Source organism: Cygnus olor, chromosome 25 (assembly GCF_009769625.2).
Source record: "Cygnus olor isolate bCygOlo1 chromosome 25, bCygOlo1.pri.v2, whole genome shotgun sequence".
Lineage (NCBI taxonomy): Eukaryota > Metazoa > Chordata > Aves > Anseriformes > Anatidae > Cygnus > Cygnus olor.
The window spans coordinates 1,071,399-1,094,250 of record NC_049193.1 but is presented as its reverse complement, the minus strand read 5'-3'; the positions used below and the strand labels follow the sequence as shown (position 1 = coordinate 1,094,250).

At 56.9% G+C, this 22,852-nt stretch overlaps 2 protein-coding genes and 13 non-coding genes across 17 annotated transcripts in view; 14 read left to right on the top strand and 1 right to left on the bottom strand.

The window, feature by feature from the left end:
- LASP1 (LIM and SH3 protein 1) overlaps positions 1 to 10,229 on the bottom strand; it is a 30,913-nt gene extending 20,684 nt beyond the window's left edge. For 2 of the 3 annotated variants that reach the window (XM_040537145.1, XM_040537146.1), the window contains exons 1-2: positions 10,072 to 10,229; positions 6,078 to 6,172 (exon numbers count right to left, since the gene is read on the bottom strand). In XM_040537145.1, coding sequence (XP_040393079.1) covers positions 6,078 to 6,172; positions 10,072 to 10,140 — 164 coding nt within the window. In that variant the 5' untranslated portion in view covers positions 10,141 to 10,229. Of the gene's footprint in view, positions 1 to 6,077; positions 6,173 to 10,071 lie in introns of those variants that run through there. The other variant, XM_040537147.1, reaches the window with a different exon arrangement.
- A 464-nt stretch (positions 10,230 to 10,693) lies between these two features.
- Positions 10,694 to 10,765, top strand: TRNAC-GCA. The gene has a single exon. It is a non-coding gene; the product is annotated as a tRNA-Cys (tRNA).
- Positions 10,766 to 12,166: 1,401 nt separating this feature from the next.
- TRNAC-GCA lies at positions 12,167 to 12,238 on the top strand. The gene has a single exon. It is a non-coding gene; the product is annotated as a tRNA-Cys (tRNA).
- A 354-nt stretch (positions 12,239 to 12,592) lies between these two features.
- RPL23 (ribosomal protein L23) lies at positions 12,593 to 14,906 on the top strand. Its single transcript, XM_040537151.1, has 5 exons — positions 12,593 to 12,701; positions 12,911 to 12,994; positions 13,217 to 13,345; positions 14,446 to 14,559; positions 14,773 to 14,906. The coding sequence occupies exons 1-5, from the start codon at positions 12,689 to 12,691 to the stop codon at positions 14,853 to 14,855; spliced, it is 423 nt and encodes a 140-aa protein (XP_040393085.1). The 5' UTR covers positions 12,593 to 12,688; the 3' UTR covers positions 14,856 to 14,906.
- On the top strand, positions 13,529 to 13,660 carry LOC121059926. The gene has a single exon (XR_005814687.1). It is a non-coding gene; the product is annotated as a small nucleolar RNA SNORA21 (small nucleolar RNA).
- Positions 14,907 to 16,614: 1,708 nt separating the features above from the next.
- On the top strand, positions 16,615 to 16,686 carry TRNAC-GCA. Its single transcript has one exon. It is a non-coding gene; the product is annotated as a tRNA-Cys (tRNA).
- Positions 16,687 to 16,960: 274 nt separating this feature from the next.
- Positions 16,961 to 17,032, top strand: TRNAC-GCA. Its single transcript has one exon. It is a non-coding gene; the product is annotated as a tRNA-Cys (tRNA).
- A 275-nt stretch (positions 17,033 to 17,307) lies between these two features.
- Positions 17,308 to 17,379, top strand: TRNAC-GCA. Its single transcript has one exon. It is a non-coding gene; the product is annotated as a tRNA-Cys (tRNA).
- Positions 17,380 to 17,965: 586 nt separating this feature from the next.
- Positions 17,966 to 18,037, top strand: TRNAC-GCA. The gene has a single exon. It is a non-coding gene; the product is annotated as a tRNA-Cys (tRNA).
- A 396-nt stretch (positions 18,038 to 18,433) lies between these two features.
- Positions 18,434 to 18,505, top strand: TRNAC-GCA. The gene has a single exon. It is a non-coding gene; the product is annotated as a tRNA-Cys (tRNA).
- A 255-nt stretch (positions 18,506 to 18,760) lies between these two features.
- TRNAC-GCA lies at positions 18,761 to 18,832 on the top strand. The gene has a single exon. It is a non-coding gene; the product is annotated as a tRNA-Cys (tRNA).
- A 1,014-nt stretch (positions 18,833 to 19,846) lies between these two features.
- TRNAC-GCA lies at positions 19,847 to 19,918 on the top strand. The gene has a single exon. It is a non-coding gene; the product is annotated as a tRNA-Cys (tRNA).
- Positions 19,919 to 20,149: 231 nt separating this feature from the next.
- Positions 20,150 to 20,221, top strand: TRNAC-GCA. The gene has a single exon. It is a non-coding gene; the product is annotated as a tRNA-Cys (tRNA).
- A 386-nt stretch (positions 20,222 to 20,607) lies between these two features.
- Positions 20,608 to 20,679, top strand: TRNAC-GCA. Its single transcript has one exon. It is a non-coding gene; the product is annotated as a tRNA-Cys (tRNA).
- Positions 20,680 to 20,910: 231 nt separating this feature from the next.
- Positions 20,911 to 20,982, top strand: TRNAC-GCA. Its single transcript has one exon. It is a non-coding gene; the product is annotated as a tRNA-Cys (tRNA).
- The last annotated feature ends 1,870 nt before the right edge of the window (positions 20,983 to 22,852 follow it).

Here is a 22,852-nt window from a genome sequence, read left to right as displayed (position 1 = left end):
ACAGGACACTGCTGCTCCGATTCCCACCGTCCACCCCACGTACCGGTGCCAGGCTGGGGGAGGCAGAAGGAAAACCCCTTGCCCCCAGCTCCCTTCGGCTGTCTGGGTGCTGAGCAGGGCACAGCATTGGGCGCAGCGCTCTGCTCGGCAGCTCCGCGCCTCTCCCCCTTCCCCAGGGGCTCTGCCAGCAGATAGCAGAGGGTGTTGTAGAGCAGAATGCTGCCGGGTGGAAAGCAGCCTGCTTCGGGAACCTGCTTCAATCCACAATGGAAAGATTTCAAGTGAAAGCAGCAGCACAAGGGGTGCCAAGCTGTGAAGCCAGCAGTCACTTCTGGAATTGGCTCTGCTCACCACGCTGCCCCCGTCCCATCCCTCAGCCCCCAAAACAGAGCAGTGCCTGTCCAAACCCCCCACTACAGACAGGGCTCAGAGGAGCTACAGAGCTGTTTATGGGAACAGGGCAGGCGTCACAACGGTGCTGTTTTTTTCCACAAGGCTTTTGGCCCCAGGCGTGGATAAATAAGTTCAGATAAATAAGTTCAGGAAAGTCAACAGCCATCCATCCACAGCCATCCCCACTCCACGCAGCGAGGTCTGTGCCAGGCAGACCTTGCTGCAGCCTCAGCCAAAACCCCCCGAGGCTCTGTGGGTGCTGCCCCCTGCCCAGGGCAGGGCAAGGGGCTCTGCCCAAGCCCCCCGTGTGGGGTGAGCTGCGTTGCTGCTGTTGGGGGCATGGGGAAGCCGCCTGGGTTCTGCTGCCCTGCATGGGGAGACGGTGCCTGCTGCACGAGCAGGAGGACCCCGGCCCACAGATGCCCTGACTACATGGGATCATGTTCCTTGGAGAACAAGCTCACCTGCCATCTGCTTTGTCCTGAACAATAAGGCAGTGTCCTATTGACACAGCTCCTACCTGAACTGGAGCACATCTCCCCTCCTCCAGGCTCCAGGGACAGCCAGGGGATGAGGCAGGGAGCCCACGTTCACCAGGTGGGCAGGTGGAGAGAATGCCCTGGGCTATGGTGAGAAGCAATCTGGCAACGCAGGGTGAGCCGGGAGGGAGCAGCGAGCTGCAGAGAGGCACCGCGAGGTCTGCCCCGGCTCCCGCTTCTGCAGAGGCTCCACCTGCAAACACTTGGGGTTGCGCGCACAGGGGCATCACTGGTTTGACGTGAACACAGCAGGCACCAGCCATGGAGGAGGCAGCAGCAGAGCATGGGGTGGGGGGAGCTAGCAGAGCCCTGGAGAGGGATTTTGGGTTTCCATGAACTGACCGGGAAGCCTGGAGCAATAATGTCAGCTACCAGAGGTCCCTGCATCAATCCCAAGTACATGGAGAGCACCTGGAGTAAGCTGCCCTTCCTAAATACTCCGGAAAGCAGACATCGCACACCAAAGCGGACAGACATTGCACCCCGAAGAGGATTCACTAACGTTTGCAGCATCCCAACCATTACGTGACAGCATCACACAGGGCGGCTTTCCCATATACCACACCCCCATCCTACAAAAGAGGGGCCTGGGGCCCTTCCCCAAACTCCCCAACGGTGACAGCAGTACCCTGCGCTCCCCAGCCTCTCCTTAGAGCCACGTGCTGGGGGTCGTCCCCCCCCCCCAGCACCCACCACGTGCTGGGGGCCAGCTCCCATTTACACCAGGACAAAGAGTGGTGTCTGCTCGGAGCTCCACGGCGCACAAAGTGTGTGCACCGAGACAGAAAGCCAGTTATTCTCATCCAGAAACTCGGCACAAATAAAGCATCGGGATAAACACCTGGACCGCGTCCCAGCAACACAGTTGTTCCTCTTTCCCTTCCTGCCCCCCCCAAACTCGGAGGATCACTTATTAGCGTAGTAGGCTGCTACCAGATGGAGCAGCGAGGAGTGCCAAGAACAGATCCCTGGCTCGTTGGGGAACTTGGAGCAGCTCTGCCCACCGCTCGCTAACTTTTTCCAAGCAAGAAGCGAGCCCCAGAGGTATCAGGGAGCTCGCTCCAAATGGAAAGGCGAGGATCAAGTTACCAGAGAGAAATCTGCCGGGGAGGCTCCTCAGGTCGTCACCAGAAACGGGAGGTTTGTGGCTCGTGCCCAAGCGATGCTCCTCGCTAGGTGAGCCGGGGGCTGCTAGCAAGCTGGGGCTGGCAACGAGGCACATCAGCCCCATGGCCCCGATCCCCCGTTGGCCCCACGGCCCCAATCCCCCCAGACACACTTGGCACAAAGAGGACAGCCACCACCGGGTGTGGTTTATTGCAGGGAAAGGCATCTCCTTGAAGAGACACTGAAGTCACGCAAACACACCAGATGGAGGGAACGGGGACCCTGCTGACACACCTACGTAAGATATTTTTGGCAGTCTCGCATAGCCTTTAGCCCCTTTGTGTGTGTGTGTGGGGAAAATCAGTTTTCCCTTTCCCCTGCCAACGAGGGGGCTGAGGGGAGCAGCACAGCACCTACCTGCAGGGCTCTGCCCCGGACAGTGAGCAGCAGGGTCCGGCCAGCAGCACATCAGAGGCAAGCAGGGTCTGGCCAGCAGCACACGGCCACGCGAGCCCCAACAGAGGATGCCGGAGCTGCACCAGGCTCCCGGGGGGCAGGGGAAGGCCACTCACTCCCTACCTGCCCAAAATTCACACACAGCACCGCAGGGCAGGGGCAGCCCCTCCAGCCAGCCCTGCTTCAGCAGCAGGAAGCCAGCACGGAGACGCATTCAGAGCGATTGCTTTTACTCCAGCAGGAATTTGTGTGAGCCCACAGCTCTAAGATGAAGTCCAGCCCTGTCTAGATGTCCTCTCGAGGGAGATGAGCAGAACAACCTCATAACCAGGACACAGCAGAGGAACCTCTCCTGCCTCCACAGGTGAGGAGCCTGGTGCCCGCAGCTGCCTGGGATGCTTCCACCCCAGCTCCCACACCCAGTGACATCTCTGAAGATGCCAAAGTCCCTAGACCAAACACACTGCTTTGAACTCTCAGACAGGATTCTCGAGACACTAATTTGTGCTGGATGATGAGCGACTGCCGAGGCAAGGCATAGAGCTGCCAGCCCCCGGGGTTTTCCAGGAAAGGACCAGAGCAGCGCTGCCGCAGGCACCACCTCCAGTTAGGACTCGGCAGCCAAGAAACTGGCCCAGCTCTGCCAGCTGCAGCACAGCTCCGTTATCCCTGTAGCAGAAATTAAATCCTGTATATAATGTGTATTTGGGAGCAGCTGTTCCCTTGGACACCCACGCAGTCTCACCTGTCCTTCGCAGCTCAGCTCTCCTCCACCCTCAGAGGCCTCACACTATCTGCATACAACCCTACCTTGAACCAGAAAGAGGTGGAAGCAGAGGAACTCACATAAAAAGATAAGCCCAGTCACAAATGCTGCTTCCAGTGAGCAGCCAGTCACCCCAGTACCCAGCTGAAGCCACAAGAGGAACGCTGAGGACCTGGTCGCATCTACCACCGAGCTCCCCCTGGGCACGGGGAGCTGAGCACTTGGGGCAGCTACCAGCCACCTTCCTGAAAGGCAGCACACAGATTTATTGCTGGGGCAGCGTCACACGGGGAGGAAGCCCAGCCCTCTTCCTCCTGCTCTCTTGAAGAAAGAAACTTTGGAATTTGGCAGACGGCCACAGCTCGAACAGAGGAGACCCTGTGCTAGGGCATGTTCAGAAAAGCAGCCTCCTCCCTGCCAGCACAAACGTTGCTTTTCCCCCACTTCTGCTCAGGGACAGAAGATGTCGCCCCTCAGCCCCAACACGGTGGGACCCTCGGGGGCAGCTCTGAGCTCACCCACCTTGCCCAGCCCTTTCTTCCTTTATTCCTCCAGGATATTCCGGGGGCACCAGGGGTCCCAGCTGCAGGGGCAGAGGCTGGGAGGGAACAAGCCCTGTGCCTGCAGCTCCCTGAGCCCCACGATGGGCACTGACCCCGTGCACTCCCCAGCCCGGGGGGCAAGGGCCATGCCAGCAGCCCCCAGCTGCTCTCGGTTCCCCCCACAGCCAGGTACGGCCACGCCAAGCGGGAAGAACAGAACCAAACGCAGGTTTCTGTGCGCCATTTGAGCGCCCTGGGGTAGAGGCGAGCCATGCAGCTGCCTCTGGAGAGAGGCTGCTGAAGGGTTAAGGCAGCGAGCAGCATCAAAGGGAGCTCTGAGCAGAGGGGGGTGAGAAGCTGAGATGGGTCGGGGTTGCGCAGACTCCTTGGAATCTCAGGAATTTCCCATTATTATCCCACTTCCCTTGCAGCAGCGTGGAGGGAGAGCACTGAAGGGACCCCAGGGCCATGCCTGTGGCCAGACTCAGAGCTGCCAGCACTGGCATCGGGGCGCAGGTGAGGACAACGAGGTTCAGGACAATGAGGAGAGCTCGGGGGGATCAGCTCCTGCAGAGACCTTGCTGCAAACCAAGGCCCCAAGCTCTCGGATCCCAGACTGACCACAGCAGATGTGGGGAACCCACAGCCAAGGAAAGAGTGCTGGGGAGCCCCAGCAGCTCAGTCCCCTCAGGCCGCATGCTCCCCCCACACCATGCCATTACTCCAGGGGTTTTTCTTTCACCTTTAAAGCAGGAGTTCTGAGCTAGTGCCAGGGGCCCCCACTACAAGATAACGAGGGCTATTTGCTGCTTTTCACACCATTGCCACCCCGCACTTGAGGTAAGGTCCCAGGACACAGCATTACCAGCAGACTTGGACACTGCACGCCTCACCCTGTCCAGCAGAAGTTTGCCCACCACAGACAAGTCACAGCCATCATCGCCAGCACGTGGTGCCAGCAGTAACTGAGCTGAAGGGGAAGTTTTTTGCCAGAGCACCATTGACTGGTGAACTTATTGCTTCTTCTTTCCATTCTTAGACATTAAGATGATTAATACCCATCTTACAAGGATGTTGTCAGGATTACAGTTTTTAAAGTACTCTGTGAATGGAACCTGCTGTACAAGAGCTTAGTGCTACATTATCTAATTTTCCTTCTAAGGCCTGTTAGTATATAAGAAGCTGCTACGAAAATCTTACCGCAAAGCTGCTTTATACACATTAACATGCACAGCAAGCACACTTTTACTTACCTACGAACTGAGTAGGGACTAGCTTCCATGACCCAACCCCGGAACCCAGACAGCTATCACTGTTAGACTTCAACAAACGAGCACGCTGGGTTACCATTTAAGGCTCCTAACTCCAGTGATCATCAACTGCAGAGGAACTGACTAAGGAGAACTTTAAAAATCCAGCACAAAGACAGCATTGATGTTTTTATGCAAAGCTTCCTGCCTAAACAAACCACGCACTGCACATCACATTTAAGAACTCCTAGAGTAAAAAACCAGCTTCAGAACGGAGTGCTGGCTTGGAGTCACCCCTTATTGCTCAGGAAGTCTGTTTGTCAGAGCTCTCCCACTGTCACGCACAATCAAGGGTCTTCTCTTGAGAAGAAAAAACAATCGTGGGGGCAAGCAAGCGCCAAACAGAAGCAGGGAAGTAAGCTGAGGAGCGGTGCAGCCAGGCACTTGTGCTGCACCTGCCCCACACGCTGCTCTGCAGGGCACGTGCCAGCAGGCAAGGGTGAAGACACTTGGCTGTCACCTCCCATCCTAGCAGGGCACAAGCTGCAGTGACACCCCCGTGTCCCATTTCTCTGTCCCCAGGCACCTGTATTCAACTGGGGGAACAAGCACCTTCTCGTTTCCCCTCCTCTCCACAGGGATGCAGGTTAAGAGCAGCTCCATCTAAATGCCTGCCTGTATTTGAATTTTATCCACCCTTTGTCTGCCCAGGCTGGAACTCAGAGCAGAGGCCATCGGCTGGCATTTATGGTGGCAAAGACTGTTTAATGGGGCTTTAACCAGCCTGTGTCACCCCATCAAATTGGCCTGCATCCCTCCTCCAGTTGGGGCTTCACATGCGCCCCCAAGGAAATGCTGCAGAACAGTGGGGAAAGACCCCTCCTGCTGAGCGAGGTCAGGGCTCCCTGTGCCCCACGTTTCAGGACATGAGGACCAGCGTCTGAGAGGGAGAAGGGTCCAGCAACCCCCTCAGCACCACGCAGACCCAGCACCGCCACAGCCCCAACAGGCAGCAGATACTCACGCGTTGCAATATGGCTTCTTCTCGTAGCCCTTGTAGTTTTTCATGTTTAGGGTCATCTTGCAGGTCTCGCAGTGGAAACATGCTTTATGCCAGAACTGGAAACAGATGAGAGAAGCATTAGCACGAGTGACTTGCTGTTCCAATGGGACATGGCCCTGCTTTGCATAATTCTAACTCGGACTCCTTCAGCTGAGAGACAGTGCTGACATCCCCGACCCCAGCAAAACCCAGGGACGGACAATTCTCTTACCAGTTTAGGACAAAGCAAATCCCCCTCTGCCAATGTGCCTCATCTCAACAGGGCAGCAACATTTATGGCTTAGCATTATAGCAGCATGCTGCCTTATCTCCAGATCGGGAATTCACTGGGCTAGGCCAAATACAAGAAGGGAGACTGTCAGCATAGTTAACAGCTGTGGTTCGCAGGCTTCAAAGTTACCACTTTAGGTTTTTCTGCTGATGTTAGCCAAGAGATAGCCAGAAGAGCAGGTCAGGTGAGGCTGCACAGAGATGCTGAGCCAAGGAAATGAAGATAGCGAAGGAAAGGTTCTCATGAGAAGCAGACGGACCAACACAGGTGTCCCAGAGGTCCTCACCACCCTCCTGTGGGCTCAGTGGCTCACCCCAGCCCTCGCAGAGCCCTACAGCCCCAAAAGATGCTGGGTGACCCCACATACATGTCAGCCCCCCTCTCCCTGCTGCTGTAGGGCACTCCTTGGTGCTGGTGGAACAGTGCCTGAATTCTTCCCCCTGTCCCTGCTCCAGCAGCCTCAGGCTCACCCCACCTGAGGTCCGGACACAGCTTTCCAGCAGCACGGCTCTCCTTTGGGCCAGGAGGCACACTCAGACTCCAGGGTAAAGACAAACCCAGATCACAACATTATCAGCTGCAATACCAAACGAGCTCTAAAGCAGCATTTTAAGTGTTCAGAGCTCATCTGACTCAAGGGCTTTCTGGGCTGGAAGGAGCCCAGTGAGACCCGCTCAGAGCTGCTTCCGTCGGCAAGCCCGGTGAGACACCCAGGGCTCTGAGTCAGGCTACGCTCAGTGTGCACTGAGCAGACACAGGGAGAACAGCTGGCAGCAGCTGCTACTATTTCCACCTTCAGCTTTTTCCACCCTTAAGCTTCTAAAAAGTCGTTTCCACCGCTGGCACCGCCGGCTGGGCGCTCTGTGCAGAGCCCAGCCGAAGCCCTTGTGCCACCTACCCCAGGTACCACACCCCGAGCACAAACACCGCCGCGCTCGCGGGCGATGACTCAGCCGAGCAGGACAATTTGCTGCCTCGTTTCAGTTGCTCAGAGCAACATATTTGTTCTTTTCCTCCAGTTACACGAGTTCCTCCAGAGCCTGCTGCTAGCAGCGGCTGAGCAAGAGCGGCTCTCGCTGCATCGGTCTATGCAAACTCCTTGTGCCTCACCGTGCTAATGCCCTAGCTCAGATCCAGCACACAGGGATTTTTTTTTCCTTCCTCTCTAGGCTTTCAGGCTGGACAGACAAATCAACAGCTGAGTCTTCACCATCCTGAAAGTTACAGCCTTTCAGCTGAGTTATTGCCACCCCAGAGGCAGTTCAGGGCCCTTCAAGGGCTGGGCAGGCAGCTGGGGTGCCTGGAGAGCCGCCCCTACCTCTGAGCCTTGCTGCCTCCGAATTATCTCGCCCCTAACAGCATTACCACCAGGTCCAGGAACCTCGGCCAGCCCCAAAGAGGAGGGCTGAAGGGCTGCCGCAGCCAGCACAGGAACAGCAGCCACAGAGGCTTCCCCTGCCGCCACCGCTCACCCTCCAGCAGCGCTGCAGAGAAGGGGGACAAGCTTCAGAGAGCTTTCTGCAGGAGCATCGACCCCCGTGCTTCCAATTCCAAGCTTAAAGCGCTCTGAGCACCTGGAGCAGGCCCTAGGTACAGCCACACAGCACACCGTGCCCACAGGCTGGGCTCCACTGGCAGCAACCCGCTGCGATCCAGGCCAGCCGCTCTCCGGACATGCAGCGCTTTCAGCGCCGCCACTTGTGGCAGACAAGGGACAGGGCTCACAGCCAGGGCACGTCCTGCACCCATTTCACAGCTCGTGCTGCAGCTGCAAAGCATCCACCCAGCAGGCAAACCACGGCTGCACACCTGGGAGCAAGCTCAGGAGCCAGCACCACCTGAGAGGTGGAGGATTAAGATGACATCAGGAGAGACTAACGGGGCTGGGGACACTCATAATGAGGTTTTTGTAATGAGGTTTAACACAGTAAGGGCAAATTCTGGCTTCCGCTTGTTTTAAAGTCACCCAGCATCAGCCTCACAAGGGCTTGGAGCTCGGCAGCCCCAGCCACTCCCAGCACGGAAGTTGGCTGTGGCACAGCACCCTGGTGGTGGGACGGGGGGGTAAGGACAGGCACTGCCCGGTGCCTTCACCTCTCATGGGGTGTCAGCATCAGAAGGGGAGAGGCAGAGCTTCGCCCCACGCAGCGCTTCGGGCAGGCAGCCTCACTTCAGCCGCTGTGCTGTGTTTCTAAAGCCCAGCACAGAAGCAACTTTTCCGCATTTGCTGCGACTCTCAGAGGAGAAGCTGGTAGCTGCCCTTCCTGATTTCACTACCAGGACGCTGGGGAGAAAACCAAACAACATCTGCCTGTCGCACGCCAGCAGAGACACGGAAAGCTTCCGTGCAGCCTCACACACCTCTCCTCCCAGGAGCCCTTCGCGGCTGCTGCCTTTGGTCCAACTCCAGCCTTGTGCAAACAGCCCCAGAGCTGCCCTTTAGACTTTGCTCGGGGCAGAGCAAAGCAGGGGGACATCCACGCTGATAAAACTGCTTATCCTGTGCTCTTACGGGAGGTGGCCGGGCTCCTCCAGCCCTGCCTCAGCAGCCAGGGGCCCCAGGAAGGATTAACAGGGAGCTTGCTGGGGGAGCTGCTTTGTTAGGGGGTGCTGTATGTCACCAGGTGACTTGGAGCAGAGACACCCAGCAAGGCCCCAGAAGCACAGGGTGACCGCTGCAGCTGACGGCTTGCTCCCAAAGAGCTAGAATACGTGGTGCGAGGACGCACATTACTCATGCCTTCATGGCAGCACACAATTGCCAGCTCAGAAGTAGCACAGAAGCCAGAGGCTGCCTGCACAGGAAGAAGCGACGCGCCAGCCCCCTTCCCTTCCAATTATCCCCAATTCAGAGCCCCCGGAGCGACGGGAGGCCAGCAGACAGCGGCACTTCGCTGCTCCGCACAAACGGGAGGCTCCCCGGGACACTGGGCTGAGAGTTGAGCACAAAGCCGTTCCCAGCTCAAGGAGGAAACATCATCCGTTAAAAATGCGAGCAATAGGGTCTGCCGGAGCTCAGGAATGTCGCTGCTGAGATCTTTGCATTCTTGGAGTTACTTTTTTTAGTCCCCGCACGGATGGTCCCAGAAGCCTGGGGCAGGAGGAGGAGGAGGAGGAGGAGGAGGAGGAGGAGGAGGAGGAGAGCAGCTCCGCTCGCCAGGAGGGGTCGGCTCTGGGGGGTCCCGGGGGGGGCACGGAGCCCCAGCAGCAGCCGGAGGACAGCGAGGGATCGAGGCACGACCACCTCGTCCTCCTCCTCCTCCTCCTCCTCCAGGCCTAAGGCCAGACCCCGACAGCACCCGAGAGGCTGCCCCGGGGTTTATTTCGGTTAAGGCACCCCACAGAGATCCGGGAGCACCGCGCTCCGCCGGGCAGCTCCCAAGGCGAGAACCCGGAGCTGGGAGGCAGCGGGCGGAACCGGAGACTTAAAAAAAAAAAAAAAAAAGAATTAAAAGAAAAAATAAAATAAAATCAACAAAACCCGGGGTAACGCGAACCAGATGCGGCTCCCAGGGGCAGCGCTCGCCGCCGCTCCCCATCCGGCCGGGACCGGGGCTGCGCCCCCGGTCCCGGTCCCGGTCCCCCCCCGGCCCCGCAGCACCCGCCGGTGCGGGCGGCGGCACCGGGAGCCCCGGGGGCGTCCAGCGCGGAGCGTGGCTGGGCGGGTGCCCCCCCCGCACCCACCTTGTCGAGGCAGTTGACCTTCTCGGTGGGGTACACGATCTTCCCGCAGCGGGCGCAGTTGGGGTTCATGGCCGGGCTCCGCTGCCGCCCGCCGCTGCCGCCGCCGCCTCTGGGCCGCCGCCCGCGCCCCGCGCCGCTAAATAAGGGGGGGGGAACGGGGGAGGGGGCAGGGGAGGGGTTTCGCGGGGGGGGGGGGGGCGGAGCGGTGGCGCGCGCCCACCCACGCGCGCCCCCCCTCTCTCCGCGCGCGCACGCACACACACGTGCCCTTGCACGCGCGCCGCCCCCCACCCGTGAGCAAATCGCGGTGTGGGCGGGGGCGGGCACACGCGGCACCCCCCGCCCCCCCCCCCCCCACACACCCCCACCCCGAGGGGGGCTCCCGCCCGCGCGCGCGTGCTCGGGGCGGCCCTCCCCGCGTGCACGCGCGCGGTGCACGGCCGCCCACGTGTGCACGCGCGGCCCCTTTGCACGGCCCCTTTGCGCGGCCGCCCACGCGCGGCCCCTTTACCCCTGCCCGCAGCCCCCCCGGGACCCCAGCGGGGCCCCCCCGGTCCCGCCCCGCCCACGCGTGGGGCCGCGGCCCGCACTTAGAGCGCGCGGGGCGACCGCAGCGGCAGCCGGGGGTATAGCTCAGTGGTAGAGCATTTGACTGCAGATCAAGAGGTCCCTGGTTCAAATCCGGGTGCCCCCTCGAAGACGAATTTTATTTTTATTTTTCCACTCCCACGCGTGTTTTCCCCCTCGCTGTTTCGAGGCGCAGCGGGAACGCGCAGCCAGCAGGGCACAGACACGCGGCCCCGGCTCCCGTGGGTGCCTCCTGCGTGTGCAGGGCGGCCGCTTCGCAGCGCTGGATCCTGACCCCACAATGCAAAGGCCGCGGGCAGGACGCTGTCACTGCTCCTGTCGCTGCTCCCGCCCGGGGGCAGCTGCGCCCCAGGTCCCCCAGCGTTATCCCATCCCAGAGCCTGTCGCAAAAGAAGGAGCCTCACAAAGCCAGGAGTACTTTAATAACGCACGCCCACACCAAACGAGGCTGCGCTCGGCTCTCTTCCCCCTTCTTCGTTTCAGGATGCGGCTTCAAATTGGTTTCCTTCATTTAAAAGCAGCTTATCTGATCCCCTCGCAGGGCGCCCACTCCTTCCTTTCCTGATACCTCACCCGGCACTTCCCACCCCCACCAGCCAGCCTCCCACCCTTTCCCAGGCCATTTTGCCTTAAAATAAGGCACGCTTTTCTGCGCACCCAGCTCCCTGGGATGTCCTCGTGGGTGGTTTTTGCTCTCTTGGCTCAGGAGATGCTGCTGGGTGACAGAGCCTGTTCGTCACCCAAGGGTTTTGGGAGGGCACGCTCCCCGTACGCCACGATTCAGCCTCACCCCTACACGCGGCGAAGCTGCTGCTTCCCCGGGGCAGCCGAGGACACGGCTCTGCCGGGTGCTGTCCCACCTACGGCTTGCTCTATTTTTTTTCCGGAGCTGCATCTTGCGTCTGGCACACTCGGCCTGGCCCCACGCGTCAGCTTGCCCTGCGGTTTGGCCCGCGCTCCTCTCCTGACGGGTCTGGTGATGGGTGAGAGCCGATGGCCTTTTGGGACCCCACTCGCGGAAGACGTCCTGGAAAACAGAGCAGCGCGGGACGTTTGCGCTGTTACTCCAGGCAATGCTTTTGTACTTCTCTCATCAGCTACGAACCGGGCGTTTACCGTCAGCAGTTCAATTTACGGCTGTCAAACCCCGTACTTCTGCACTTACTGCCGTTATTTCCCGTCATTTGCTTTCAAGCCATCAGGCGGCATCCCCAGCCCCGCGCAGCGTTTGGGGTCGATGGAACATCGCGAGCAGTGTCGCTTGCGCCTCCCTGAAAATAAACCTGGAAACCCCCTGAGTAAATCCACTGTACGTCGCCTGCAGGCAAGAGGCTCTTTCAAGCTGTGGGCGAACGACGCCGGGTTTTGTAAAGCTGCCAGGGCTGGAAAAGTCCTGCGGAGGTAAAATCCAGAAGAGGCCGATTCCAGAAAAGCCCCGGCCTGCCCCTGCCCCTGCCCCCCCCCCCCGCCACGGGTAAAGGGGTGCAGAGGGGGGTGGATCAGGGCAGGGGGTATAGCTCAGTGGCAGAGCATTTGACTGCAGATCAAGAGGTCCCCGGTTCAAATCCGGGTGCCCCCTCTTTTACATTTCCTTTATTTATTCGTTTGTTTTCGGCCCCTCTCCTTCTATCGTTTAACTGCTCTCCCCTTTTCGGGAACAAAACCCCAAAACCGTGGATTTTCACCCCAAATTGAACCGTCAGGGCCCGGCCGGAAGCCTTTCCCGGTGTCCACGGCGCACCCCAGGGCGGGGGGGGCCCGCCCGCGGCACGCGTGGGGAGCCCGAAGGGGGCCGCGCCCCCCCTCCCCCTCCTGCACCCCCCGCCCCCCCCCCCCCCGGCCGGTGCTCCCGGTACCGGCGCTGCGCCCCCGCCCGCCGCCTGCAGGGGGCGCCACGTGCCACTCCCTGCACGTGATATCCCCTCGCCGCGTGACACCCCCGCCACGTGACACCGGCCGCGCCGGAGGGGGGCGGTGCTGCCCCATATCCCGGCGTGCCCCGCGCGCCTCCCTCTCTTCCGGCGCCAAGATGTCCAAGCGAGGTGAGGCGGGCGCCGGGCCTGGGCCTCATCCGCCGCCATCCGGCCCCGGTCGCCGCCCCCGGGGCTGGTGCCGGGCCGGGGGGAGCCCGGAGCGCCTCCGAGCCCGCGGATCCGGCCGGGAGCTCGGAGCCTGGAGGCCGCAGCCGGTGCCTGAGCCCCGGCGGCCCCGCGCAGGCCGCGGCGGCCTCACGCCTGTTCTCTGCCCGCAGGACGCGGCGGTTCCTCCGGAGCCAAGTTCCGCATCTCCCTCGGCCTGCCCGTGGGCGCCGTCATCAACTGCGCGGACAACACGGGTGAGCCGGGCCCCGGGTCCGCCGCTGGGGCGGGGGGCGGCTGCGTGGGCCCGGAACGCGGCTCTCCGCCCGGATCGGCGGGTCTGTGCCTTGCTGAGCCCCTGTGGGAGGGCACGGCGATAGCGCCGCTTTGGGGTGAAGCAGCAGCTGGTGCCGTGAGCTTCAGCGGGTTTTTTGATAGGATCCCGCAGCCTGGTTAATGCTGAGCCTTTCTCTCCGCAGGCGCCAAGAACCTGTACATCATCTCCGTGAAGGGCATCAAGGGGCGCCTGAACAGGCTGCCGGCGGCCGGCGTGGGTGACATGGTCATGGCAACCGTCAAAAAGGGCAAGCCAGAGCTGAGAAAGAAAGGTGAGCGTGGAGAGGGGTGGCTGTGCCTGCGGGGCGCTTCTCAACCTCAGCTGCAGCACAGCTGCTCCTCTGAGAGGTGTCCCTGTGAGCAGGGGGCTGCAGGCCCTTCCCCTCAAGGGCACCAAGAGTCCTGCCTTACACCGCTGCAGGAGGCAGGCGCCTGCTGCCCGGAGCGCTCGCTCCACCCTTCTAAAAAGCACTTGTTGGGTCTGCGTCCAGTGGCTCAGTGAGTTGTCGTGGAAGGGCAGAGAAAAGCATCGCTTTTGGGTGAAGTGGCAGCTCGTGCTGTTCATTTCAATCAGTGGTGTGACAAGGTCTGGGAGATTGCTGCTGTTCTGGAGGGGAGGGAAGGGGTTCTTGCTGAGCGGTGTCTGTAAATTGACAGATTTAGAAATAAACAGTGACTTTTGTGGGAAGAAGCCTAGTTGTCAGCTTTAAGTGTACTCTTGTTTTCAAGATAGTTTCCCTTAGAACCAAGGAAAGCACCACGTGCTATAGAATGTGAGACACGATGGCAGCTGACACTTTCTCCTCTTGTAACTGAGGTATGAATAAGACCCTTATATTTACACCCGTGTCTCTAGATGAACTTGAAGCTTCGTTCCAGTATAGCCAATGAGTTGACAGAGTTCTCCGTTATTAAAGATGTGAAGTTCATACCAGATTTTTCAAATTCTGTAAATGTGCAACTGTTGCAGTTGATCAGAACTGGTAGGAGTGGAAAAAAACGCTACCTCTTATAAGGGTGGCTAAAAAAAATTGCTGTCAGGGTAACCTTTTGATTCACTCCGTGAGCATCAGTCCCGCTCTGCCAGCGTGATGCCAGGGGTGTTGGCTGCGATCCCAGGAGTTGCTGAAGAAACTTAACACGTTCTGTGACGTGAGTGCTGAAAGGCTGAGAGTAGGGTGACTTACCTGTCAGCCCTGCTGAACGCATAGCCTGTGTTGGAACTGCGGCCCCAACGCGCGATTCAGCTCCCTAGCGAAGTAGCGTAGATAAGAGATGTGTTGGGTTAAATGCTGCAGCAGGATTGCTCCTCTGGGGTGTCTGCTGCTGAGCAGGATGCTCAGGATACTGAGTTGCTCGTTTCCCTTTGCAGTGCACCCAGCAGTGGTAATTCGGCAGCGGAAATCATACAGGAGAAAAGATGGAGTATTCCTGTACTTCGAGGACAACGCAGGAGTAATAGTAAACAATAAAGGGGAAATGAAAGGTACGGACGGGAGCCTTCCCGCACCGGGCAGAGGCGGAGCGGGATGGCGGGCAGTACCTGTTAGAGAGCTCGGCCAGCCTGGGCAGAAGGTTCCGGATTCTCCTCAGCCTTGAGCGTGCAGCCAGGCTGACCTGCTGTTTGTGCAAGATGTCGCTGGGTACCGTCACACCTGCACGGCTCTCTAACGCGCTGTCTTGTTTTTCTCTTCGCCAGGTTCTGCAATCACAGGCCCTGTGGCTAAGGAGTGTGCAGATCTGTGGCCCAGGATAGCCTCCAATGCAGGAAGCATTGCATAAACGTGCTCATCTTTGCAGAGAAGAAATAAAAGTACTTGTACCAAATAAAGAGTGTCTTTCTTGCCATTGTTAAGCTTGAACTACCGTCCTCTGCTAGGCGTGACGGTGTTAAATTATTTCAGGTCTGGGAAACGTTTTCCAGAACTTTGTATGCAGGCAGGTCCGACAGCGGGAGAGGGGCCTGGTGGTTAAGATCCAGTGATCAGCCTCTTTGAGGCGAGTTCTTGCGTACTGGGACTCCTGCATCTGGAGGGTGCTTGCCCTGGAATGACAGATCTTCCCAGCGCTGACTGAATTCATCCAACATGGATAAAAACAGAGGTCCTTTTGGAAACTTCCACAAAAACCGTTTGTACAGGGGCTCTCGAGCGTTAGAAATTTTCTTCCAGAATGGGCAATTTAACTGAAGTCTGATTCTGCGTGGGGAAAATTCTTGCCTGAGGTGGATCAGATTAAACTCGCGGAGTTTGTTCTGTACAGCCGGCTAAAAAATGCTTTCTCAGACCTTGCTGAAGACTGTGCAAGGATACATCGAGCCCACTGCTGTCAGCTGAGGGAGTGGCTGCAGTTTGTGCCTCAAAACCTCGACCAGTGGTGAAACAGGCAGGGGGTCACCGGCTGCTAACTGCCAGTACAGGGGGTGCCTGAACGTTCAGATCACCTGAGAGGGGTCATGATCAGCTGCAGGGTGTTGCCTACCCCAGATGCTGTAAAAGCTCCCTAAGCAATGTGAAATTGCTTGTGACGTTCTCTAGCTGAAGAAGAGCCATGAACGCGTTTCTGGAGCTAAATGCTTTGCTTGAGAAACAGAAAAAAGGAGCCTGGATGTTTCCAAGCAGCTGCCTGCAGTTCTGTGGTGTTTGGGCCGACATCTTGTGGCCTAGAAGTAGTTTTTTAGACTTTTCTGCTGGATTCAGCACGAGCTGTGCACCAGCAGCGGCTGGGGAGGGGAAACTGGGAAAGGGACTTGGGTGGACCGAGGGCGACTGTCTCTTCTCCAGGCTGTTCTACGGAGCGGGTGAGCAGTTGTGGCTTCCTAGCAGACCCCAAACCCTGGAAGGTCCAGCAGCTGCTGGGGGAATTGCTGCAACGCCCCTTGGGAAGTGACCACCTTCCAATCCCTCAGTGGTGGTGGAGCTGTTTGTGAGGCCATGGGGAGAGGAGCAGGCACCTGCTTATGAGTAAGAAACAAGCACTAGAATAAAAGTGTTCTCTCTCGATCTGTCTTTCAACAGCTCATGGTACGTCTTTGATTTATGAAGACTTTTTCCTAGGTAGGACACGGCACGGCTGGAAGTTGGAGGAAAGCCTCTGGGTGTTGGCGTTTCCCTTCCCTGCAGCCTCCGGCCCGTCGGCAGGGGAAGGCAGCGAGGCCGCGGGCAGCGCAGGAGCTGCTCCCTGCGAGGTTTGCGTGCTCCGCTGGCAGGGCAGGCCGTGAGCAAAGAGAGGCACGGCCGAGCGTTCTGAGGTGGGTGTTTCCGAGCGTTCTGCTTTCCCGCTCCATCACGGGGTGCTGTAAGAGAAAGCAAAGCGGGAAGCGGTTGGCGTGTCCCCCAGGAGCCCGTGAGCAGGCGTGGTGCGAGGCCTGGGGCTGGCGAGGCCGGGAGGAGGCCACGGAGAGGGAAGTCGTGGGGGAGCCCAAGGAGAGGGAAGTCGTGGGGGAGCCGTGCTGCAGGTGCTGTGAGCACAGGCTCTGGAATGCGGCAGAGCTGCCCCATCAGCGGCCACAAGGAGCTCCTCGGGCAGGTGTTGCCCAGGTGGGGGTATAGCTCAGGGGTAGAGCATTTGACTGCAGATCAAGAGGTCCCCGGTTCAAATCCGGGTGCCCCCTCCCCTTTTCCTCTTTTTGTCCCCAAAAGGTCCATTTGGGGCTTCTCAGTTGACTGCTTTCCCCTGAACTGTTTGTCTGCAGGGAATGTCCTCTGGCAGACGTGGTGGTAGCCTGGCATCAAGAAGAAGATTGACAAGAGAAGAGGACCGGCACCGTGGAGGTTGTGAGCAGAGAGGTATTTCCGTCAGTGTTTTTTTGCCGGGAGTAATTTATTGGTGTGCTGGAGTTGTTCGGAATGACCAGAAAATTTCCAGCTGAGGAGGAGGCTGACATGGGGGGTATAGCTCAGTGGCAGAGCATTTGACTGCAGATCAAGAGGTCCCCGGTTCAAATCCGGGTGCCCCCTCCCCTTTTCCTCTTTTTGTCCCCAAAAGGTCCATTTGGGGCTTCTCAGTTGACTGCTTTCCCCTGAACTCCCTGCAGGGAACGTCCTCTGGCAGATGCGGAGGTAGCCAGGCACCAAGAAGATTGCTGAGAAGAGGAGTGGCCCCACGGAGGTTGTGAGTAGAGAGAGGAGCATATCCTTGAGCGGTACTTTTTGTGCTGGGAGTACCTTGCCAAGGTGTGCTGGAGTTGTTTGGAATTAGCAGAAAAATCCCATCCAGGAGGGGACTGGCCCAGGGGGGTATAGCTCAGTGGCAGAGCATTTGACTGCAGATCAAGAGGTCCCCGGTTCAACTCCGGGTGCCCCCTGGGGAGTGTCCCCTCTCTCAGAGTTTTTAAGGGGTCACGAGAACTGTAACAAGTAAAGGTTTGCAGTTTCATCTTCTCAGAATGTTGGAAAATGCCTCAATTTAGGAGACATTTCTGGAATCGTCTTTCCAGTATGGATTTTTCTGGTCTTTGGAGGGCTCCGTCTAACACGAGGTCTTCCTCCCTGGCCTTGGAGAGGCGCTCAGCTTCCTCTCCTCTTTCTTGTTTTTCACAGTATCAGAAGACTTAGAAATGGTGGGCAAATTGAAAAACCATGAGGCAGTGCTTCTCTCCACTAAGTTAGAGAGTAGTAAACCAAAACAGAGCAAAATTAGAAGAGGAAGCAGGTGTCACTGGAGAGGGATTGGGAAGGTTGCCTGGTAGGGAATGAAGAGAACCAGAGAGCGCGTCCTCCAAGGGAGTCTGGGGTCTCGGTATCTTGGCCCCTGTGATGTTTTAAGCTTGGAATAAAATCTTCCACAGCAGGATTTGCTGCACTAGGTTCCTATTGAGGGCAGGCAGAAAAACAGGGGAAGAACTTATTTTAAACTGCTGTTTTATTTGTGTGTGCACTCCCTCAGAAGGAGGGGGTATAGCTCAGTGGCAGAGCATTTGACTGCAGATCAAGAGGTCCCTGGTTCAACTCCAGGTGCCCCCTTTTTTTTCAAGAAAAAAAAAAACATATTTTCTTCACCTTTAAATTCCTTGTGCTTTGCCCAAAGGGCTGGTCTCTGAACTTGCACATTCAAGACACTCAGCGTTCACCTAAAGATGTGTGGCCCAAATCCCTCTCCTTGGTGGTGACCAAGCAAAGGCTGGTAGCTGCTGAACCCTGGGAGTCGTCATTTTGATCAACGAGGAAACTGCGGTGGCTCTGGGCTGTGTAAGTAAGTACGCCGTGCGCTCGTCTGTGATTCTGACTGAACTCGCTTTATCAGGTATGTTAAGACGCAAAGGAGCCTGACATATAAAAAAGCATAACCAGTAGAGAGAGAAACTATACAGGGCTCTGTATTTGTGTTTTTTTCTGCTCCTTGTCCAATTGCTGAGCCAAGGGGGTATAGCTCAGTGGCAGAGCATTTGACTGCAGATCAAGAGGTCCCTGGTTCAACTCCAGGTGCCCCCTTAAGATTGTGTTTTGTTTTCTTTTTTTTTAAAGGCAAAAGTGAGATGAATAGAACACACTTTTAGAACCTGTGTGTTTCTGCATTGCCCAGAGGACTGGTCTCTGAACTTCCATATTTAAGACACTGAGCAACTACCAGAAAATATATGGCCAAAATCGATACCCTTGTCTGTGAGAAAGCAAAGGTGTACTTGTAGTCCCTGTGCCACGGAATCAGCTCCCTTTTTTCTGCTCCTCGTAAAGGTATTAACCCAAGGGGGTATAGCTCAGTGGCAGAGCATTTGACTGCAGATCAAGAGGTCCCTGGTTCAACTCCAGGTGCCCCCTCTCCACCTCCTTTTCCAACCTTTCTTCTTTAAAGACAGAATAGGGGGAGACCTCCTTATGCTTCTCATTTTAGAAATCACTAGATTTTCTTTTGCCAGGAAGAAAACTGTGACTTTTTTCCCCTTGTTTTTGCTGAACAACGCATGTAAGAGCTAACAACGTGGTTCTGCAGAGGTGGGATGCAATTCTAGTTTTTCCTGTCTGAGTAACTGTCATTAAGGATGGAGTAAACACTCGGGGAGTAAACGCTAACCACAATGTCGTTCTGGAAAATTGGACCTCGACTGAGGTGTTACGTGCAGGCAGCTGGGGCAGGTGCTGCAGGAGTCAGCCCGGGGCTGATCTCACAAGGGTGCAGCCGCAGCCAGGCGCTGACTCCCGCCCCCCGGGGGGCTCGAACCCGGCACCTCCGGCCCCGCGGGCAGCCGCGCTCCCCCTGCGCCACGCCCCAGCGGCCGGGGCCGCGCGTTTCGGGGCCGCGCGTGGCTCCGGGGCAGGGCGCCGGGCTGGGAGCCCGCAGGTGCCCGGTTCGAAGCCCCCCGCGGGCGGACCCAGCCCCAGGGCCTCCGGGGCTCGGTGACGCGAACGGGCTGCGGCTGCGGGCAGGCCCCGTGCGCGCGGCTCGCTGGGGCGCGCTCCTTTACCTGCGGCCCTTCGCGGTGCTGCTCTAAGAAATTTTGGGTTTCCTCCCAGGGGGAACGGGAGCCGCGGAGGGGGGGCGCCGGGCCGGGCCGGGCCGGACCTTGCTCCGCCGCCTCCTTCCGCCATCTTGGCGGCTGCCCTCAGCGGCGCGGCGGAGGTGACGTCACGGAGCGGCGGCGCGGCCCGGTGACGAGCGGCGGCGGAGCGCCAGAATTTGTGTAAGTTTGGGATTTTCTGTGGTAACTCCCTGCAGAAATTACGTCCGTTGCCCTGTCCAGGCTGCTGTCAGGGTGATCAATCTGAACCCGCGGTCAGACGCTGGGCTCTGTGTATAACTGCTTTTAAAACCACCTTGTACAAGCCTTGCTTCAGGGGGGTATAGCTCAGTGGCAGAGCATTTGACTGCAGATCAAGAGGTCCCCGGTTCAACTCCGGGTGCCCCCTCTTTTAAATGTCTTTTTCAGCCGGCCTTTTGCCCGGGAAAGCTCAGGGCTTCTGCTCTGAGTTGCTCTGCGCTGTTTTTGTGTAAGTTTGGGATTTTCTGTAGTGACTCTTTGCAGAAATTACGTCCGTTGCCCTGTCCAGGCTGCTGTCAGGGTGATGAATCTGAACCTGTGGTCAGACACTGGGCGTGTGTAACTGCTTTTAAAACCACCTTGCGGAGGGCTTGCTGCAGGGGGTATAGCTCAGTGGCAGAGCATTTGACTGCAGATCAAGAGGTCCCTGGTTCAACTCCAGGTGCCCCCTTGCAATTGTGCTTTTATCAGGAAAAAGTACGAGGCGTGTGCCTCACTTTTAGATCCTGCATGCTGCTGCATGGCCAAAGGGCTGCTCTCTGAACCAAACCCAAGACAGAGCGTTAACCTAACAATGCACGGCCAAATTTGCGTGCATGTCAGTGACGAGGCAAAGGCACGATGCCAGTTCCTGGGCTGTAGGAGTCGTCGTTTTGATCAGGCGAGAGACTGCAGTGGTTCTCCGCTTTGTCTCCTGTATTGATTCTCTGAATACACTTTGGCGTGTACATTTTAATGCAAAGGAGTCTGTCAAATAAAAAACCAATCCACCCAGTGGACATAAAATCTGAGCTGTCTGTATTTTTTTTTCCTGCACCTTTCTGGTTGCTGACCCAAGGGGGTATAGCTCAGTGGCAGAGCATTTGACTGCAGATCAAGAGGTCCCTGGTTCAACTCCAGGTGCCCCCTCTTTTAAATGTCTTTTTCAGCCGGCCTTTTGCCCAGGAAAGCTCAGGGCTTCTGCTCTGAGTTGCTCTGCGCTGTTTTTGTGTAAGTTTGGGATTTTCTGTAGTGACTCTTTGCAGAAATTACGTCCGTTGCCCTGTCCAGGCTGCTGTCAGGGTGATGAATCTGAACCTGTGGTCAGACACTGGGTGTGTGTAACTGCTTTTAAAACCACCTTGCGGAGGGCTTGCTGCAGGGGGTATAGCTCAGTGGTAGAGCATTTGACTGCAGATCAAGAGGTCCCTGGTTCAACTCCAGGTGCCCCCTCTGTGGTGTCTTTTTTCAGCCTGCTTTTTGTCTAGGAAAGTTTGGGACTTCTGCTCTGAGTAGCTCTGTGCTGTCTGTGTGTTTTGTGTGAGTTTCTAATTCTGTGTAGTAACTCTTTGCAGAAATTACGTCCATTACCCTGTCCGGGCAGCTACCAAGTTAATGAACCTTAACCCATGGGCAGATGCTGTGTACTCTGTGTGCAATGGTGCAAAATGCCTCTGTGCAGGTGTTGCTGCAGGGGGTAGAGCTCAGTGGCAGAGCACTCCAGGTGCCCCCTCTTTTAAACGTCTTTCTCAGCCGGCCTTTTGCAAGTTTGGGACTTCTGCTCTGAGTAGCTCTGTGCTGTCCGTGGGCTTTTGTGTCTTTGTAACTGTCTGTATCTCTTTGCAGAAATTAACTCCATTGCCATGTCCAGAAATGAAGTCCATTGCCTAGGGTTAGGGTTAGGGTTAGGGTCGTTAGGGGAAGGGTTAAGGATAGGGTTAGGGTTAGGGGGAGGGTTAGGGTTAGCTCCACAGGGGGGACTCCATTTGTTTTAAGGTTAGGGTTAGGGTTAGGATTAGGCTCATTAGGGTTAGCATTAGGTTTGGGGTTAGGGTTAGGGCTAGGGCTAGGGATAAGGGTAGGGTTAGGGGTATGTGTTTGGTCATTAGTGTTAGTCTTAGGGTTGGGATTAGGTGTAGGGTCATTAGGCTTAGGGCTATGGTTACTGTTAGCTTAGGTTTAGGGTTGAGTTTAGGTTTAGGCGGAGGTGTAGTATGATTAGGGTTAGGGTTAGGGATAAGGATAGGCTTAGGTGTAGGGTGATTAGGGTTAGGGTTAGGGTCATTAGGGTTAGGGTTATGTGTGGGGTCATCATGCGGGTTAGGGTTAGGGTTAGGGTCAGGGTTAGGGTTAGGGTCAGGGTTAGGGGTAGGCTTAGCTCCGCCATTAGGGTTAGGTTTAGAGTTAGGGTTAGGGTTAGGGTTACGTTTAGGTGTAGGGTCATTAGGGTTAGGGTTAGTGTTAGGGTTCTGGTTAAGATTAGTATTGGGGTTAAGTTTACGTTTCTGTTTGGGTGTAGGGTCATTGGGGTTGAGGTTAGGTTTAGGGTTACGGTTAGGGTTAGGGTTCGGGTTTTCTTTAGTGTTAGCTTAGGGTTAAGGTAAAGTTTAAGTTTAGGGTTAGGTGTAGTATCATTAGGGTTAGGGTTAGAGGTAGGGTTAGGTTTAGGCTGAGGCTTAGGCTTAGATTTAGGCTTAGGCTTAGGCTGAGGTTTAGGGTTAGGGTCAGGGTTAGGGTTAGGCTTAGGGTTAGGCTTAGGGTTAGGGTTAGGGTTAGGCTTAGGGTTCGGCTTAGGGTTCGGGTTTTGTTTAGTGTTAACTTAGGTTAAGGTTACGTTTAATTTTAGGTTTTCGTGTAGTATCATTAGGGTTGGGGTTGGAGGTAGGGTTAGGGTTACGGTTAGGGTTAGGGTTAGGGTCAGGGTTAGAGTTAGGGTTAGGGTTAGGGTTAGGATGAGGTGTAGAGTCATTAGGGTAAGGGTAGGTGCTGGGTCATTAGGGTTAGGGTTATGTGTAGGGTCATGAGGGTTAGGGTTAGGGTTAGGGTTAAGGTTAGGGTTAGAGTTAGGATTAGGGTTAGGGTTAGGGTTAGAGTTAGAGTTAGGGTTAGGGTTATCTCCGCCATTAGGGTTAGGGTTAGGGTTAGGGTTCTGGTTAGGGTTAGGGTTAGGGTTAGGGGTTAGGGTTAGGGTTAGGGTTCGGGTTTTTTTTAGTGTTAGCTTAGGGTTAAGGTTACGTTTAAGTTTAGGGTTTGGTGTAGTATCATTAGGGTTGGGGTTGGAGGTAGGGTTAGGGTTAGGGTTAGGGTTGGGGTTAGGGTTAGG

Excerpts from the sequence above, each read along its gene's own strand:
- RPL23 (XM_040537151.1), top strand. Across the intron at positions 13,346-14,445 it reads GCCAGAGCTGAGAAAGAAAG|TGCACCCAGCAGTGGTAATT; the intron begins GTGAGCGTGGAG and ends TTCCCTTTGCAG. Across the intron at positions 14,560-14,772 it reads CAATAAAGGGGAAATGAAAG|GTTCTGCAATCACAGGCCCT; the intron begins GTACGGACGGGA and ends TCTCTTCGCCAG.